The following is a 15,968-nucleotide window of genomic DNA, read 5'->3' on the forward strand; positions in this document are numbered from 1 at the left end:
TACTTTCTTGTGACAAAATTTTATTGTGCAACATTCAAAAATCCATTATCAACAAGATATTCGTTAAATAACTGATTTTTCTCATTCGATACGTGTACTTGAAATGTTAATGCCAAGTATGCATACGACCCACTCTTATCTGTATTTTAACTACGCCTTTAAAATAATCTGACGTATTGCTATGGATCGCTATTTTTTTTAATTTCTGATGAGTTCATAAATAGTGTTATTAAACTTTAATATGAACGTCGCGTGATAAAAACAATAAATAACCTCATGAAATATTTATACAGTGAATCTAGCCAGTATCCCCATGAACGACGTACAGAGAAAAATCCTCTTTCTCTTTTTTTGAATTAAATTGTTTTTTTAATTAAGTTTACATTCTTTGTCTTCAACTTATCATTTGTTAATAGTCATAAAAAACGATAATACTGAAGTAAATTGTTTTCTGTATAAAACAAACGGTAATGAAGATACATTTTGTATTAATAGTTGATTATGGTTTAGAATGTCTTGTTCCGAATTGTTCTGCAGTTTCTTTATTTTTACTGAATAAAAAAAAAATTAAATTTTATAACTAAAAGGTGGAAAATCATGTAGATGTTTGAAAAAGATATTTAGTTAATAAAAATTTTGAGGTAAGACATGCGTAATGATCTTTTTTCTTTTTTTTTGCCAATGAAATTGTTTATTTTAGTACTTTAATAACTAACATTGTGGTTATAGCTTACCTCAAAGATTGTAAATATTATTTTAGAAATGGTTATTAAATAGCTTTTTTATGATTATGATACGATAATATCTTTCTCAAACGAAAATTATTTAACAAAAATCGCCTTTTGAAACTATCAATTTTTGTATTAATATATCACATGAAGTCTTGTCTTTTATTTTCAAAGTTGTTTTGTGACATAATGAAAGATTTATTTTATACAATTAAATCCACTTCTTCACACTTTTTTATTCTGATATTTTTAAAATGGTTCAACTAATTGTTAAATCTATCGCTAAAAATAAAGTCTCAATGTCGGTCACACTTTTTAGAAATTAAAAGGATGCAATACTAGCCCTGAATACATTGTAACGTTGTATTTTCAGCCCCGAATCGACGTTTTCACGTCGACGCGAAGCCGTCCCGATACAACGCACTAAAACACCTGCTATCTCATACGTCACCTTAAACAACAAAACTCTGCCACGCAATACTGTCTCAAACGCCTTGGCTTGGCTCAGCTCTGCTCTCCCGATGTAGACTCTTTACCTAGAGGAGGCCCCGGCGCGGAAGGTCCGTCGAGAGGCGGACAGTTCCCGAAGGAAATGACCAGGATGTGAATTTTTCACACTCATACAAATAAATACACTAACACGAATTTCACCTTTAGACTACTCTTTATTTCATTTACAATAGATGAACACTTCTAAAGAATCGATATCACTACTGGCGCTAACTCGCAATTTGCAGTATACACACACGTTTGTTCGCATACCCCGCATTCGAACACCTACCTACACCTACACGCCCACGCACAACAAAAGTTCCCGCACTCGACCTAGAGAATGGCTCGCTTCGAGGTTACGACAACCCGGTTCGATCACGAGAGCACTTGGCTATAACGAAACGCCTTCGATCACGAGCTACCTCACGTATCAACTCGATGATGAGAACACACACTACACATCCTCTCTTTGTCCACAGGGTGTCCTAATGGCGGCCTCACCAGTTGGTCTGCCGAGTCTCAGACGACGCTGCCAACGCGCATACTTATTGTTGCAGGGAGTCTTACCGTCGGCCTCACCCGTCAGTTTACTAAGTCTCAGACAACACTGCGAACGCTTACACACACACACTCTCTACGACGTCCTACCTCAATGATCAGCCGGCCCCTCACCGACTACCGAGACTCGGATAACACTTCGCTTCAAATACACACACTCCTACAGCAGCGGACAAGCGACCTCTCGCTGACTGCCGTGACTGAGACAACGCTTCGCTTCGAATACACATACACACTCTCTCTCTCTCTCGTGCACCTCTTTAACGTGTAGTGCTACACTTCCCCGTCACTTCGAATGCATCGGTTCACCCGCGATTCAAGCGATCACGCCCGCCAAGCTCTCTTCCCCGCCTCAAACGTCTTCCTCTCGGACAACCTGATTCTCGCTCTCACGTACGCATTCTCTCTTTTCTTCTACTTTATTCCTACTCTCTCACTCGCTTAGCAATCTCGACCCTTCATTTACACTTACTTTTCTCCACAACCCCAAAACCCCAAAGAAATCCCCAGTACCTTCAACCACACACACACTCACCCACACGCCCAATTTTTAACCTTACCCTCAACGCATCCTATATCCGTACAACCTCACCTCGGTGCCACACACAATGTCCCTCTCCCTCATTTCCCCACTACGCTGAGAAATTCTGACACAGCTAAAGTCGGTGTAGTGCTGCTGGTGAAAACAGCGTGCGTGGTGGGAGCGCAAAACAACGTGCACAGACAGCAAAAAAAACGATGAGAACGCGCACGTGATTTCGAGTTGCAAATGCACGCTCTTTTCCCGTGCAAGTCACTGAAATTTTGACTGAGTGGTTCCGGTAAAGTTCAACACTTTTTTATTAATGCCTAACTATGTAATTTATATGAATGTATGCGTATAAGTTACATAGATAAATTAGCATTTATAATAAAAAAGTATTAATAAATAAGTGTCAAACTATACTGTCACATTCACATCGTTTTTTTTGCTGTCTGTTGTTTTGCGCTCCCACCACGCACGCTGTTATCGCCAGGGGGCCTATCGAAGCAACGAACGCGCGCGCGAGCGAGCGAGCCCGTCAGCCCGTGGGAGGAAGCAAGCGCACACTAACGATGGAATATAGTTCTGGCCAGATTTGGGAATTCTCTAGGACCCAACCTCGCTATAGTGGGAAATCACTAGATCAAAAAAAAAATAGTACCGAAGGTGACGTGCGAGATTCAAATAAGCTCCAATAAAACAAGCGCCTATCACCCAATGACCCGGGGCGCTTACTGGCAACTCTGTTAATTTAATAATTATTAATAACATGAGCGCCTATCACCCAATAACCCGGGGCGCTTACTGGCCGACCTGTTAAATAAATAATTAATAATAAATAACACAAGCGCATATCACCGAATAACCCAGGGCGTTTACTTGCTGACCTGTTGAATAAATAATTATTAATAACACAAGCGTCTATCACCGAATGACCCAGGGCGCTTACTGGCCACTCTGTTAAATAAATAATTATTATTAAAACAATCGCCTATCACCTAATGACCCGGGGCGCTTACTGGCAACTCTTTTGAATTAATAATTATTAATAAATAACACAAGCGCCTATCACCCAATAACCCAGGGCGCTTACTGGCTGACCTGTTTAATAAATAACACAAGCGCCTATCACCGAATGACCCAGGGCGCTTACTGGCATTTTTGTTAAATAAAGGATTATTTATAACACGAGCGCCTATCATCCAATAACCCGGGGTGCTTACTCGCCTACCTGTTAAATAAATAATTATTAATAACACGAGCGTCTATCACCGAATGACCCAGAGAGCTTACTGGCAACTCTGTTAAATAAATAATTATTAATAACACAAGCGCCTATCACCTGATGACCGGGAGCGCTTACTGGCCACTCTGTTAAATAAATAATTTTTAAAACACAAGCGCCTATCACCCAATGACCCGGAACGCTTACTGACAACTCTTTTTAATTAATAATTATGAATAAATAACACAAACGCCTATCACCTGATGACCCGGGGTGCTTACTGGCTGCTCTGGTAAATAAATAATTTTTAATAACACAAGCACCTATCACTCAATGACCCGGGGCGCTTACTGGCAACTCTGTTACATAAATAATTATTAATAACACGAGCGCCTATCCCCCAATAACTCAGGGTGCTTACTGGCTGACCTGTTAAATAAATAATTAATAATAAAAAACACAAGCGCCTATCACCAATTGACCCAGGGTGCTCACTGGCCACTCTGTTAAATAAATAATTGTTAATAACACAAGCTCCTTTCACCTAATGACCAGGAGCGCTGACTGGCAACTCTGTTAAATAAATTATTATTAAAATAACACAAGCGCCTGTCACCGTATAACCTGGGGCGCTAATTGCAAATGTAGTAAATAAATAATTATTAATTAATATGTCAAGCACCTTTTTCCTGATGATCCAGGTTACTTATTTGCAACACTATTAGATAATAAAAAATTGATCGATAACATAAGTTAACTTATCACAATTCTGATTGCTTATCTAGTACGACAAAGATCTTTTTAATTGGCGTTCTTGTAATTACTTGATAATTTATTATTTAATAGTAGCCAGTAAGTACCCCGGGTCATTCGGTGATAGGCGCTTGTGTTAGTAATGATTATTTATTTGACAGAATGGTCAGTAAGCGCTCCAGGTCATTAGGTGATAGGCGCTTGTGTTATTAATAATTGTTTATTTAACAGAGAGGCCAGTAAGCGCCTTGGGTTATTGGGTGATAGGCGCTTATTTTATTTATTAATAATTATTTATTTAACAGAGTGGCCAGTAAGCGCCCCGGGTTATTGGGTGATAGGCAGTCGTGTTATTAAAAATTATTTATTTAACAGAGTGTCCAGTAAGCGCCCCAGGTCATTAGGTGATAGGCGCTTGTGTTATTAATAATTATTGATGTAACCGAGTGGCCAGTAAGCGCCCTGGGTTATTGGGTAATAGGCGCTTGTGTTATTTATCAATAATTATTTATTTAACAGAATGGCCAGTAAGCGCCCTCGGTCATTCGGTAATAGGCGCTTGTGTTATTAATAATTATTTATTTAACAGGTCTGCCAGTAAGCACCCCGGGTTATTGGGTGATAGGTGCTTGTGTTATTTATAAATAATTATTTATTAAAAAAAGTGGCCAGTAAGCGCCCCAGGTCATTAGGTTATAGGCGCTTGTTTTATCAATAATTATTTACTTAACAGAGTGTCCAGTAAGCGCCCTGGGTCATTAGGTGATAGTCGCTTGTGTTATTAATAATTATTTATTGAACATAGTTGCCAGTAAGCGCCCCAAGTCATTAAATGATAGGCGCATGTGTTAATTATTAATAATTATTTATCCAACAGAGTTGCCAGTAAGTGCCCTGGCTCATTCAAAGATAGGCGCTTGTGTTATTCATCATTAATTATTTATTTAACAGGTCGGCCAGTCAGCGCCCTGAAATATTGGGTGATAGGCGCTTGTATTATTTATAAATAATTATTTATTTAAAAGAGTGGCCAGTAAGCGCCCCGGGTCGTTAGGTGATAGGCGCATGTGTTGTTAATAATCATTTTTTAAACACAGTTACCAGTATGCGCCCCGGGTTATTAGGTGATAGGCGCTTGTGTTATTAATAATTATTTATTCAATTGAGTGGCCAGTTAGTGCCCCGGGTTATTGGGTGATAGGCGCTTGTGTTATTTATTAATAATTGTTTATTTATTAAAGTGGCCAGTAAGCGCCCTGGGTCATTAGGTAATAGGCGCTTGTGTTATTAATAATTACTTATTCAACAGAGTGGCCAGTTAGTGCCCCGGGTTATAGAGTGATAGGCGCTTGTGTTATTTATTATTATTTATTTATTCAACAGGTCGGCCAGTCAGCGCCCCGGGTTGTTGGGTGATAGGCGCTTGTGTTATTTATAAATAGTTATTTATTTAACACAGTGGCCGGTAAGTGTCCCGGGTCATTAGGTGATAGGTGCATGTGTTGTTAATAATTATTTTTTTTTTAACACAGTGGCCAGTATGTGCCCTGGGTTATTAGGTGATAGGCGCTTGTGTTATTAGTATTTATTTATTTAACAGAGTGGCCAGTAAGTGCCCCGGGTTATTGGGTGATAGGCGCTTGTGTTATTTATTAATAATTATTTATTTAACTGAGTGGCCAGTAAGTGATCCGGGTTATTGGGTGATAGGTGCTTGTGTTATTTATTAATAATTATTTATTTAATAAAGTGGCCAGTAAGCGCCCTGGGTCATTAGGTAATAGGCGCTTGTGTTATTAATAATTACTTATTCAACAGAGTGGCCAGTTAGTGCCCTTGGTTATAGGGTGATAGGCGCTTGTGTTATTTAATTATATTTATTCCTTTAACAGAGTGGCCAGTAAGTGCCCTGGGTCATTCGATGATAGGCGCTTGTGTTATTAATAATTATTTATTTAACAGAGTGGCCAGTAAGCGCCCTGGGTCGTTAGGTCATAGGCGCTTGTGTTATCAATAATTACTTATTCAACAGAGTGGCTAGTTAGTGCCCTGGGTTATAGGGTGATAGGCGCTTGTGTTATTTATTACTAATTATTCATTCAACAGAGTTGCCAGTAAGCGCCCTGGGTCATTCAGTGATAGGCGCTTGTATTATTTATTATTAATTATTTATCTAACAGGTCGGCCAGTAAGCGCCCCGGCTTATTGGATGATAGGGGCTTGTGTTATTTATCAATAATTATTTATTTAAAAGAGTGGCCAGTACGCGCCCCGGGTTATTAGGTGATAGGCGCTTGTGTTATTAATAATTATTTATTCAAAAGAGTGGCCAGTAAGCACCCCGGGTCATTAGGTGATAGGCGCTTGTGTTATTCATAATTATTTGTTGAAATGAGTGGTCAGTAAGTGCCCTGGGTCATTGGGTGATAGGCGCTTGTGTAGAAAAAATTATTTATTTTTTAGAGTGGCCAGTAAGCGCCCTGGGTTATTGGGTGATAGATGCTTGTTTTATCGGAGCTTATTTGAATCTTGCGTGTCATCTTCGGTACTTTTTTTTTTTGATCTAGTGACTTTCTACGTTAGAGAGGTTGGGTCCTAGAGAATTCCTAAATCTGGCCGGAACTATATCCCATCGCTAGTGAGCGCTTGCTTTCTCCCACGGGCTTGCTCACGCGCGCTCACTCGCTCACTTACGCGCGCGTTCGTTGCTTCGATAGGCTTCCAGTAGCACGGCACCGCCTTTAGCTGTGACTGAATTTCTTTGTGTAGTCGCTAACCTTACCACGCACTACGCAAAATACCTCCAGACCACCATCTTCAGGGTAAATGCTGGCGTCGTGTCCTCACGGTGTCGTCCAGTGCCATGATGTGTTGATGTAAATTTTCTTTTGCAGGAACTGCATCTCTTTAACCGCAAACGAATTATCCAACTTAATTAAGTTCTCACCTTGGTTCTTACTCAGTTTTTTTAATGGTTCTATTAGTGAGAAAGTGTAAAACCAATTTTACTGATTTTTCTAGTTTTGTTATTTGAGACTTATTTTCAATAAGATTATAATTTTTTTTACTTCTCTTTTTTGTTTATGTTTTATGACCTCTACTTTTGTTCTTTTTAATTTTTTCACTCTTTTTTTCAAACATTTTTTTTCTTTTTAGAACCCATACTTCATCTGTGTTTACAGTGAATTGGAGGTTAACTTTTCAAAATTTTGAAAAAGCAATTTTCTTAAAGCGGTGCACCCCTTAACAACAAAACTGATTAGTGCAGTATTTTTTTCTACGAAGTACTGCACTTTTTATTTCATACACTTGTTTAAAAAATTCGCGTAAAAGATTAACTACGTTAAAAGGTAAACAACTTTGATTGTATGTCCATGTGCTGGCTACGACGTTTTTGTGCCTATGACCTGAAGTTGGACAAGAGCTCCACGTTTTTCAAACTACTACGAAATCGTGAGGTGTACTTGGACAGCTAATTTTAAATTGTAAACATTTTTTTTATCCACGATTAAATTAGAAATATTGTTAATTAATGTAAAAGTTGTAAACTAATACCATACAGCATGCATACAAATGCATTGGATTAATTTTAACGAACATTACCTAGTATCAAAACCATGAAAAACGAAGAAAAATTATCTCACGTTTATGGTGCCTAAGGTGAAATTTAGAATCATTTGCTTGTATTTAATTTTGCTGAAATTTATTAAAAAATTGAAGTATATCATCAATAACTTTCATAGCAATACTAATCTATTACGTTTTTTAAAATATCTCTTTTTTATTTGCTACAATGACTGATTTTTTACTGTCCAAGTATCGCTCTAAATTTTAATTTTTCCCAAGTATTGGGCGTTTTACCTTACGAAAATTTTTTGCGTGGTATTTAAATCAGAAAATATTTAAAGCAGTAACGTTGAAAAAAAAAAGTTATTTATCAGAAAATTTTGTTTATAATAAAAAAGCTGTCCTTTTCTACACATAAATCAAATTTTTAATCTCAAGATGAATCATTATTATTATTTTATTGACTAATCAAAAAATAAATTAACTAAATCTCAAATAATAGCTCTGAAGAAGTTTCATTCTGTAAACACATGTTCAATTCGATGTATCTTGAGTTAAATGATGTTCGAAAAAACATTTTTAATATTTTATGTGAGAAAACAAATGAACGTTTGTTTGTTGATAGTCCTGAAGAATTAGAAAAAAAATTTTAAGTTTCGACGAATATTACGTTTATAACGTCATAAATGACGTATTTTGCGATGTCACTAATGACGCCATAACTCGAGATTTAGGTTGAAATAACGGAGACATCTATTTAATTTTTTTTTAAATTTCATCCTCGTCTCTATGCACACCCCTAGTCTAACTATTGTCACCTTTAATTGCCTCAATATTCTTACTTGTTTGATAACGACTATCTTCGCGAAATCGGTGTTATACATTAGGTCATATTTTTTTTGCTTTTTAAAAAATTCTCATGAATTTCAAATTACTGCTTCTTTTCTCTCGGCTTTTTATACATCTATTTAATCTTGTTTTGATTTATCTAATATTGATTTTGGTGCTAGTAAGACATGCTACGTAGACTTTATGATTGAAAGTTTATTATTTTTAAACTTTTACTGTAAAATAATTTATAAATGTATGTGCATAACGTACCGTGTGGCATTGCCTAGTTTAAAAATTATCTCCTACTAATATATAAAGTAGCACTGTCAAACACTAAAAAATCACACTGACTAGATTGTTGCATCTCATAAATTCCTGAATATTTCACTATAATTCAATAATAGAAATTCATCAATGTACAAGTTACTGTGAATTATAAGTAAAGTGCTGTAATAATGTCGTCAGGAAGTTTAATACAAATGGAGTGTGTGTATCTGTTTAGACTATAGCAATTAGTTTTGTTTAGTATATTAAACCTTCAACTTTCAACTGATTTTTGTAAAATTAGTCTCATCTACGTAAAAAAACAATTTATAATTAATCAGAAGGATCTTCGTGGGGCACTAAAATCATTTTTGTTTCGGCATGATCATAGCAAATACGTACCTCTATTGTAGATACAGATCATATGTCTTATAATTTCAAAATCATAATGCAATAAGTAGAGTATTAGCTGACTCAAGTATTACTAGTTTTTTTTAACCACGTGAAACGAAATGCATAACTCAATATTTTTTACGGTACTCTTTATTGAAATATCAGAAAAATCAATATTATTTACTGAAATATTAATTGTTAAAAGCTATGAACAAATCATTTACTTAACTCATCAAACAAATAAACTTTACCTGTCTTTCTTTTACGTAAACTGTTGACTACTTGGTTCTCTCGTATTATTAAAATTTTTATATCTGAAATTGACGAAGCTAACCTGCCTTATATATTAAAGTTTCTTCTAAATGCAATGATGTTTCGCTAATAAAGTATAATCTCCAATTTTTTAGGGATTGATTTTTAAAAGTATTTATAAAACAAGCAAATTTTTAATTTTGATTGATGATTGAAATTGAACTTGAAAGTATTTCTTTTTATTATTTGCTATTTGAATTTAAATAGTTAAAAAAAATTAAAATATAGTGTCAAAATTGTTAGAGTTAACATGCTGATAGTGCCTCACTCCCCTATTGGCTCAAGAGAATTTGATTTGTGTGCCGATTTCTCTAATGATTTTTTACTCAGCAGGCTAGTAATTCAATGCGTTGCCGAAGGAAACAGCCGCGATGGCGCAAGCACTATTTGCAGGCTGGGTTGTTCTCTGATTACTTTAAAGAGGATGAGCCATGCAAGCCGACAACAGCTGACACAAATAACAAAAACAAACTGGCCTACGATCCAGCCGAGCATCTGCATGGTCTGTTGCCACCTCCCTACCACTGTGGAAAATTCCTACGCCATCGTAAGGTCCCTTTCCAGTTGCCGTACGATCTGTGGTGGCTGCACACACACTCACGCCTGCCTGGTCGGGACCTAGTACCTTCCTGGAACTATCGGAAGATCCGTTCAAACGTCTATTATGATGTGAAACCAACAATGTTGTACGAGCCCCAAGCTTGTGAGTGCAAGCCCGAATCTGGCTGTGGTGACGACTGTATTAACCGCATGGTATTTAGTGAGTGCTCGTCTCAGCTCTGCCCCTGTGGTGAACACTGCCAAAATCAGCGTATACAGAAGCATAATTGGTCACCGGGATTGCAGCGCTTCATGACTGAATCCAAAGGCTGGGGCGTGCGCACCCACAATTCCATTAAAAGTCAGTATTGTTTAACTCTGTCCTATGTTTTTCAAATGTTTCATTGTATTTTCACACGATTTTTTCTTAGCAAAGAAATCAATAATTTTGGATGTATTATTTTATAATATTATACGATATTTTCCTAAATAACGTTGTTTTTTTAATCTGGTATTTCACTTAAATACTTGTTTTAATTATTTTGCAATATTTTACGAGATTTCCCTAAATTACATAATTTTTGTAATCTGGTACCTCACTTAAATACTTGTTTTAATATTTACAATATTATAATAATTGACACAACACCACCAGAACTAACTTTTGAATATTACATTTTGCAGTCGGTGACTTCATATTGGAGTACGTAGGTGAAGTGGTGTCGGAACGTGAGTTTAAGACGCGTATGGCCACCCGTTATGCTAACGATACGCACCATTATTGCCTACATCTAGACGGTGGCCTTGTCATCGACGGGCATCGTATGGGTGGTGATGGTCGCTTTGTAAACCACTCATGTGAACCCAATTGCGAGATGCAGAAATGGAGCGTACACGGGTTGCCGCGTATGGCTCTTTTTGCTCGAAGGGACATCAATGCAGGCGAGGAGCTTACCTATGACTACAATTTTGCTCTATTCAATCCATCAGAGGGTCAAGAGTGCAGATGCGGTAGCACAGAATGTCGTGGCGTTATAGGTCAGTAGTGTTTTTGCATAACACTAACCTAGCATCTCTCAAAACTTAAAACTTAAAACTTAGAAAAATATATTTTTCTTATTTATATTTATTTATATTTTCTTTAATATATATTAATTACAGCGTGTGAAAATAATACTTAAGCATGTAAGTGTTAATAAATAGTAATATAAATATACTAATATATTGTTAACAATTGGTCAAGTAATCCACATGTGCTTATAATGTATGCTCTCAAAATCAAGTCGACCAAGCTGTTTGATAGTCTCAATACTTCAGTACAAATAAATATCTAACTTCGTATGAAGAGCTTAAAGGTTAGCTTACTAGCCTCCTAGCCGGAGAAACTCAAGGGATCATGGGTTTTAATGCCATAAAAAATTATTAAGATTTTTTTCTTGGGCTTTTTCAATAAAATAAGTACTCAGAATTCCGAAACACCACTTATTCGATTTTTAACTACGAATCGTGGATTTTTTTCTGGTGATGTCTAGACCTCTAATAACTTCCTTTCCAAAGAAAAGCCAACACCTGGCCAGCTTATCGAATAAAGTAATTATTGAGTTTACGAAGGTCAATACAGCAAATCAGATGGTAAATAGTACCCAGTAGGATTTATGGCCGAGTCATCTGAGCGGAACTTTGCAAGGGGCTGCACAAAAGACACGTATACTTGGCTGTGGATATTTTTTTCTCAAAGTTTTAATAAAAGCCTTCTGAACTTTTTTTTTTGGCTATGGCATCTAGGTCATTAACCTCTAAAGTCACTTTCTGTTGCCTGTTGCCACCGTTCCTTATCCAGTAACTGGCTTTTTAATTTGCTGTGACGATGCAACTACATTCTTTGCTTGTTTGGCTCTAATGAGTATGTTTTTTTATTTTGTATTGACAGCACTATAGACCGTAACATTAGCCTTGTGAGGAACGAAATTTATCTTCACTGACTTAATCACATTGGCGAAGGTCTGCCCTTTAGCCGCCTTCACGAGTATTTTAGTCATTATGTCTATTTTATTGCTTAGGTCATTCTTGATTTTTGGAAGAACCTCTACCAGTTAGCTACTGCTTGTTCTTTTGTTTATAGAGGACGCGGTTTACTGTTTTTTTATTTCGGGGCTTTCTGATGGACTTTTGTCTCTCTTAACTCGTTCTACTTCTCTGAAATCGCAGTTCAGAGTCTTTCTCTGAATTTGCTGATGGAATTCGTCTCTTTTTTTACGTACTGCAGTGAAGCAAAACTTTTTTTCAGTGCCTAATGTGTCTATCTTTGTCTCGATCTTCATGTCTTAAGCGTTCTGCTGCTATAGGACGGTCAGCCTTAAGGCCATCCTCAATAACCGTGGCTGTGTTATGAAACTGCGGTTGAAGGCCTCAAGCGTTTTCTCTATCTCCTTGGCTAACTCAACATTATCTATTTCTTTTGATCTCTTTGCTTTTCTGTGCGTTTTTGTTATCGCATGTAATGCTCAGTCTTCGTTCTTTATCAGTAAAGGGCCATGAAATGTTAAATAGTCCCTGCTGACCATAAATAGCATTTTTTGTGTTGACTCCCCCCCCCCATAATCCGTGAGATCTTTAGCAGACACTCGAGCTTTTTATTGTATTATCTTCTTCGTTTCGTGCTAATCGGTTAAGGTTAGAACTAACCTTTTTTCTCGAAAATAAGCGTCTGTAAACAGTTAAAACCAGCAAAGCAGCCCTTTTCGTTACCAGAGAAGGGGGCTACTCGCTCGGGCTGGCTGGGAGTCGCTAGTCTTCCTCAGTCCCACTATTAGAGACTGTACTGTCATTGTCTACGAATTGTAAAAATTAAGATTTTTTGCAGTGAATGCTTATGTAGGCTTACTACAAGTGCCCTAGAGAAACGCGAAACAGGCATACAAAGCCATAATTTAAGCAGAGAATCTGATACTTTTTTTTTCAAGTCATTGTCTAGTTGGTTTTCATTACAGTATCCGTCTGATATTTTTTAGCCCTTATTTTACTGTTAAAGATGCCACCGTATCACCTGCAAACATGAAGCTAAAAATTTTTACCTATCCTACCACTGTTGCTCCTTTAACGACTTTCCTATTCCATTCAAGAGAAATAGCAGCGTCACGGGCTCTTATGAAATCTTATTATTAACGAGATAGTGGTGCTGTCTATCAAAATGAGACTTTGGTCTTACATCTATATTATGTACTCATCATTAGAATCTGTGCTAGTCACTTTCGAATAAATCTAATGCCAATTTAGCCTCTTTTTTGGATCTCAAAATGAAGAAATACTATTTCATGACCTAAATTTAAATATACCTTCAGTAGTAAACATCCCTTGATTATTTATTAAAGTCTTTAAATATCTTCTTAGAGACGTTGTAATCGACTGGTACACAAAATAGACTGTTTTTGTTAGAATGACCCATATGGGTACTTCTTTTACCAATCTAACGGATTTTGACCTTCACCTCTCTCTCTGATTCAACTGAAAATTTTTTTCCAGTTTTTATATTCAAAAATAAGAGATACAAGTCTGAGGAATTTTTTTTTATCGCCTATTTTCAATTTTATAAGTTATAACAAATTTCATAATAGTGGTTGGAGACTCATTTTTAACAATGTATAGCTCCGAATCCTTAAGAGCTACAAAATTTTTTACCATTGGCACTTTTGTAGCTAAAAAGTTGAACTTTAAGAAAAAAAATTAAAAAAAAACTATTAAAAAAATAATATTGTTGTTAACAATTTATGTTTTAATCGATTTTTAACAATTGCCCCCAAAATAAATCGAGTTATTATTATTACCATCGTATTCTGCGTCAAATTTTACGTAGAAATCATGTTTTTAAATATGGAGACTTTTCAATTGTTATTGTTGAAATATTAATTTATGTAGCGTGTGATGGTAAAAAAACTGTTTTTTTTTTATTTATAAAACGATATCCGTACACCCTATTAAAAAAGTTTAATGTAAAAATCTTGTAATATATAAAGCAAAGTCGCTAAAACCGTTGTAATCGCTAACCGCAAAAACTACTAAACCAATTCGCTGAAATTTTGCACACTGATTCTTGACACTTCCTAGATGGTTTTAGTATAGTTTTGACCTTGAAAAATTCAATAACAATAGCAATAAATAAGCTCAAAGTTTTGCAAAAATAAGCCAGCTTTTCACTTCAGTTCAGTAGGATCCGCCAGGTGGCGTCGACATAAAGTCGAGGCTACCTGCAACAGAATAAATAAGGGTGGTTATAATACGCCGGGGAGTCTCGAAAATTTCTGCAGTTGTCTACTGGCAGTTAATCGAGAATGTAGATGATAGTTGTGCAGCTGGGTAACCCGGTTACCGATGACACTCTTCTCTAAAGGGCAAGTGACCCAGGTCCACATCCACCCTGAATCTCCAGGATTGACTAGTGTGACCAACAAAAAACTATAGTAACAGATAACGTCCCCGGAAGTAAAGAAGGAGACGTATTTAGCCGGAGCACGACCTGCTCCAACACTTCAGAGTTGTGTGGCCGTACCACCATATCGCCTGGTACCGTCAGAGAATTTTTGGCTACAAATGTAAGCCAGAGAAGACAGCCCTGAGGAGCACGAGCAGCCACAACGGCTTCCTTCTCAGTGGTCGTTACCCCAACGGCATACCCACTTTTTCCTGACTAACGATGAGCGGTTGGTTATTCGGGGAACGACCCCAAGACGAGATATTCTTTGGTCAGCGGCGCACCTCCCTCCATCACAGTCTCCGTACATAGAGACTTCGAGGGTAAGAGTCAAGCTACCCGCAGCCAGCTCTTCATCATCAGGAATAATAATAAGGAATAGCTGGAAGTTTCACCACTGGCCCTTTTTAGAGCCATTATAACTATTCACGTTTCCTACTTCACCATCAATTTCATCGGTTCTTTTAAGGATCACGTAAGTTAAAACTACCTTGCGAACAAATACACTTTTATTACAATCTCCGTAAGCGATTGGTCGACTAAAAGACTATATCAACTAATGACGGCCACTATTAAACCAAGTCAGTCATTCACTGGCAGTCATCACGAGCGGAGTTGTACTTCGCAAGGCTGCGAATCCCGGTGTCCGACGACCCCATTTTACCCTCTCGACTCTAAGCATTCAACCAGGAATCATCGATCCTTTCCAAGGTCTGCACTGGGCGAACCTAACAGCTATGAAGGGAATAAAAAACTTGATTCAACGGGACAGTCTTCAACGGCAATCATTACGAACCAATCTCCCCATCTTAGATCACCCAAAACAACTAAGTCTGCAAAAAAAAGGTGCTTTAGACACCAACGTCTTTGACGTTATACCAGGAGACGTTGGAAAAGATCTCTACAACTAGTTTCAAAGCTTTGGACTTTGTAATTCTTTTCCTGATCAGTCTGGGGCTTCAACAGCAGGCCAGAGAAGATCACCCTCAGGTACCCAGGCAGTCACATTTGCTAGAAACTTCAGTCAAGAAAGAGTTAACTTAAGAAGCTCACCGGTCTTTTTTAGGGCCATCAAACGTCGAACTACCTTGCCAACAAATGTATTGAAATTAACAAAGTTGACTGAAAATAGCCTTTAGGGGTCATAAAAGTCGTAAGCATACCAATAGTCGCAAAAGGGTGTATTGGAAAGAAAACCTCAAATGTATCTAATGAATACAATTTGAGGCGTCAAGAAACTGACGCAGAAAATTTATCGAGATTAAAACAGCAGCATCAAAATCAACAAATAAAGAATTCATTACGTGGGAGATC

At 37.1% G+C, this 15,968-nt stretch overlaps 1 protein-coding gene across 6 annotated transcripts in view; it reads left to right on the forward strand.

Annotated features, from left to right (window-relative positions):
- The window catches only part of ash1 (histone-lysine N-methyltransferase ash1), a 403,336-nt gene that overhangs the window by 235,692 nt on the left and 151,676 nt on the right, over window positions 1-15,968 (forward strand). For 5 of the 6 annotated variants that reach the window (XM_089595732.1, XM_089595729.1, XM_089595739.1 and 2 more), the window contains 2 exons: window positions 9,977-10,547; window positions 10,871-11,224. In XM_089595732.1, the coding sequence (XP_089451858.1) occupies window positions 9,977-10,547; window positions 10,871-11,224 (925 nt within the window). The remainder of the gene's footprint in view (window positions 1-9,976; window positions 10,548-10,870; window positions 11,225-15,968) is intronic. The other variant, XM_089595737.1, reaches the window with a different exon arrangement.

The sequence above is a fragment of the Copidosoma floridanum genome, unplaced genomic scaffold (genome assembly GCF_036245765.1).
Source record: "Copidosoma floridanum isolate Cflo_tuat_1 unplaced genomic scaffold, Cflo_Japanese_pri ptg000004l, whole genome shotgun sequence".
Lineage (NCBI taxonomy): Eukaryota > Metazoa > Arthropoda > Insecta > Hymenoptera > Encyrtidae > Copidosoma > Copidosoma floridanum.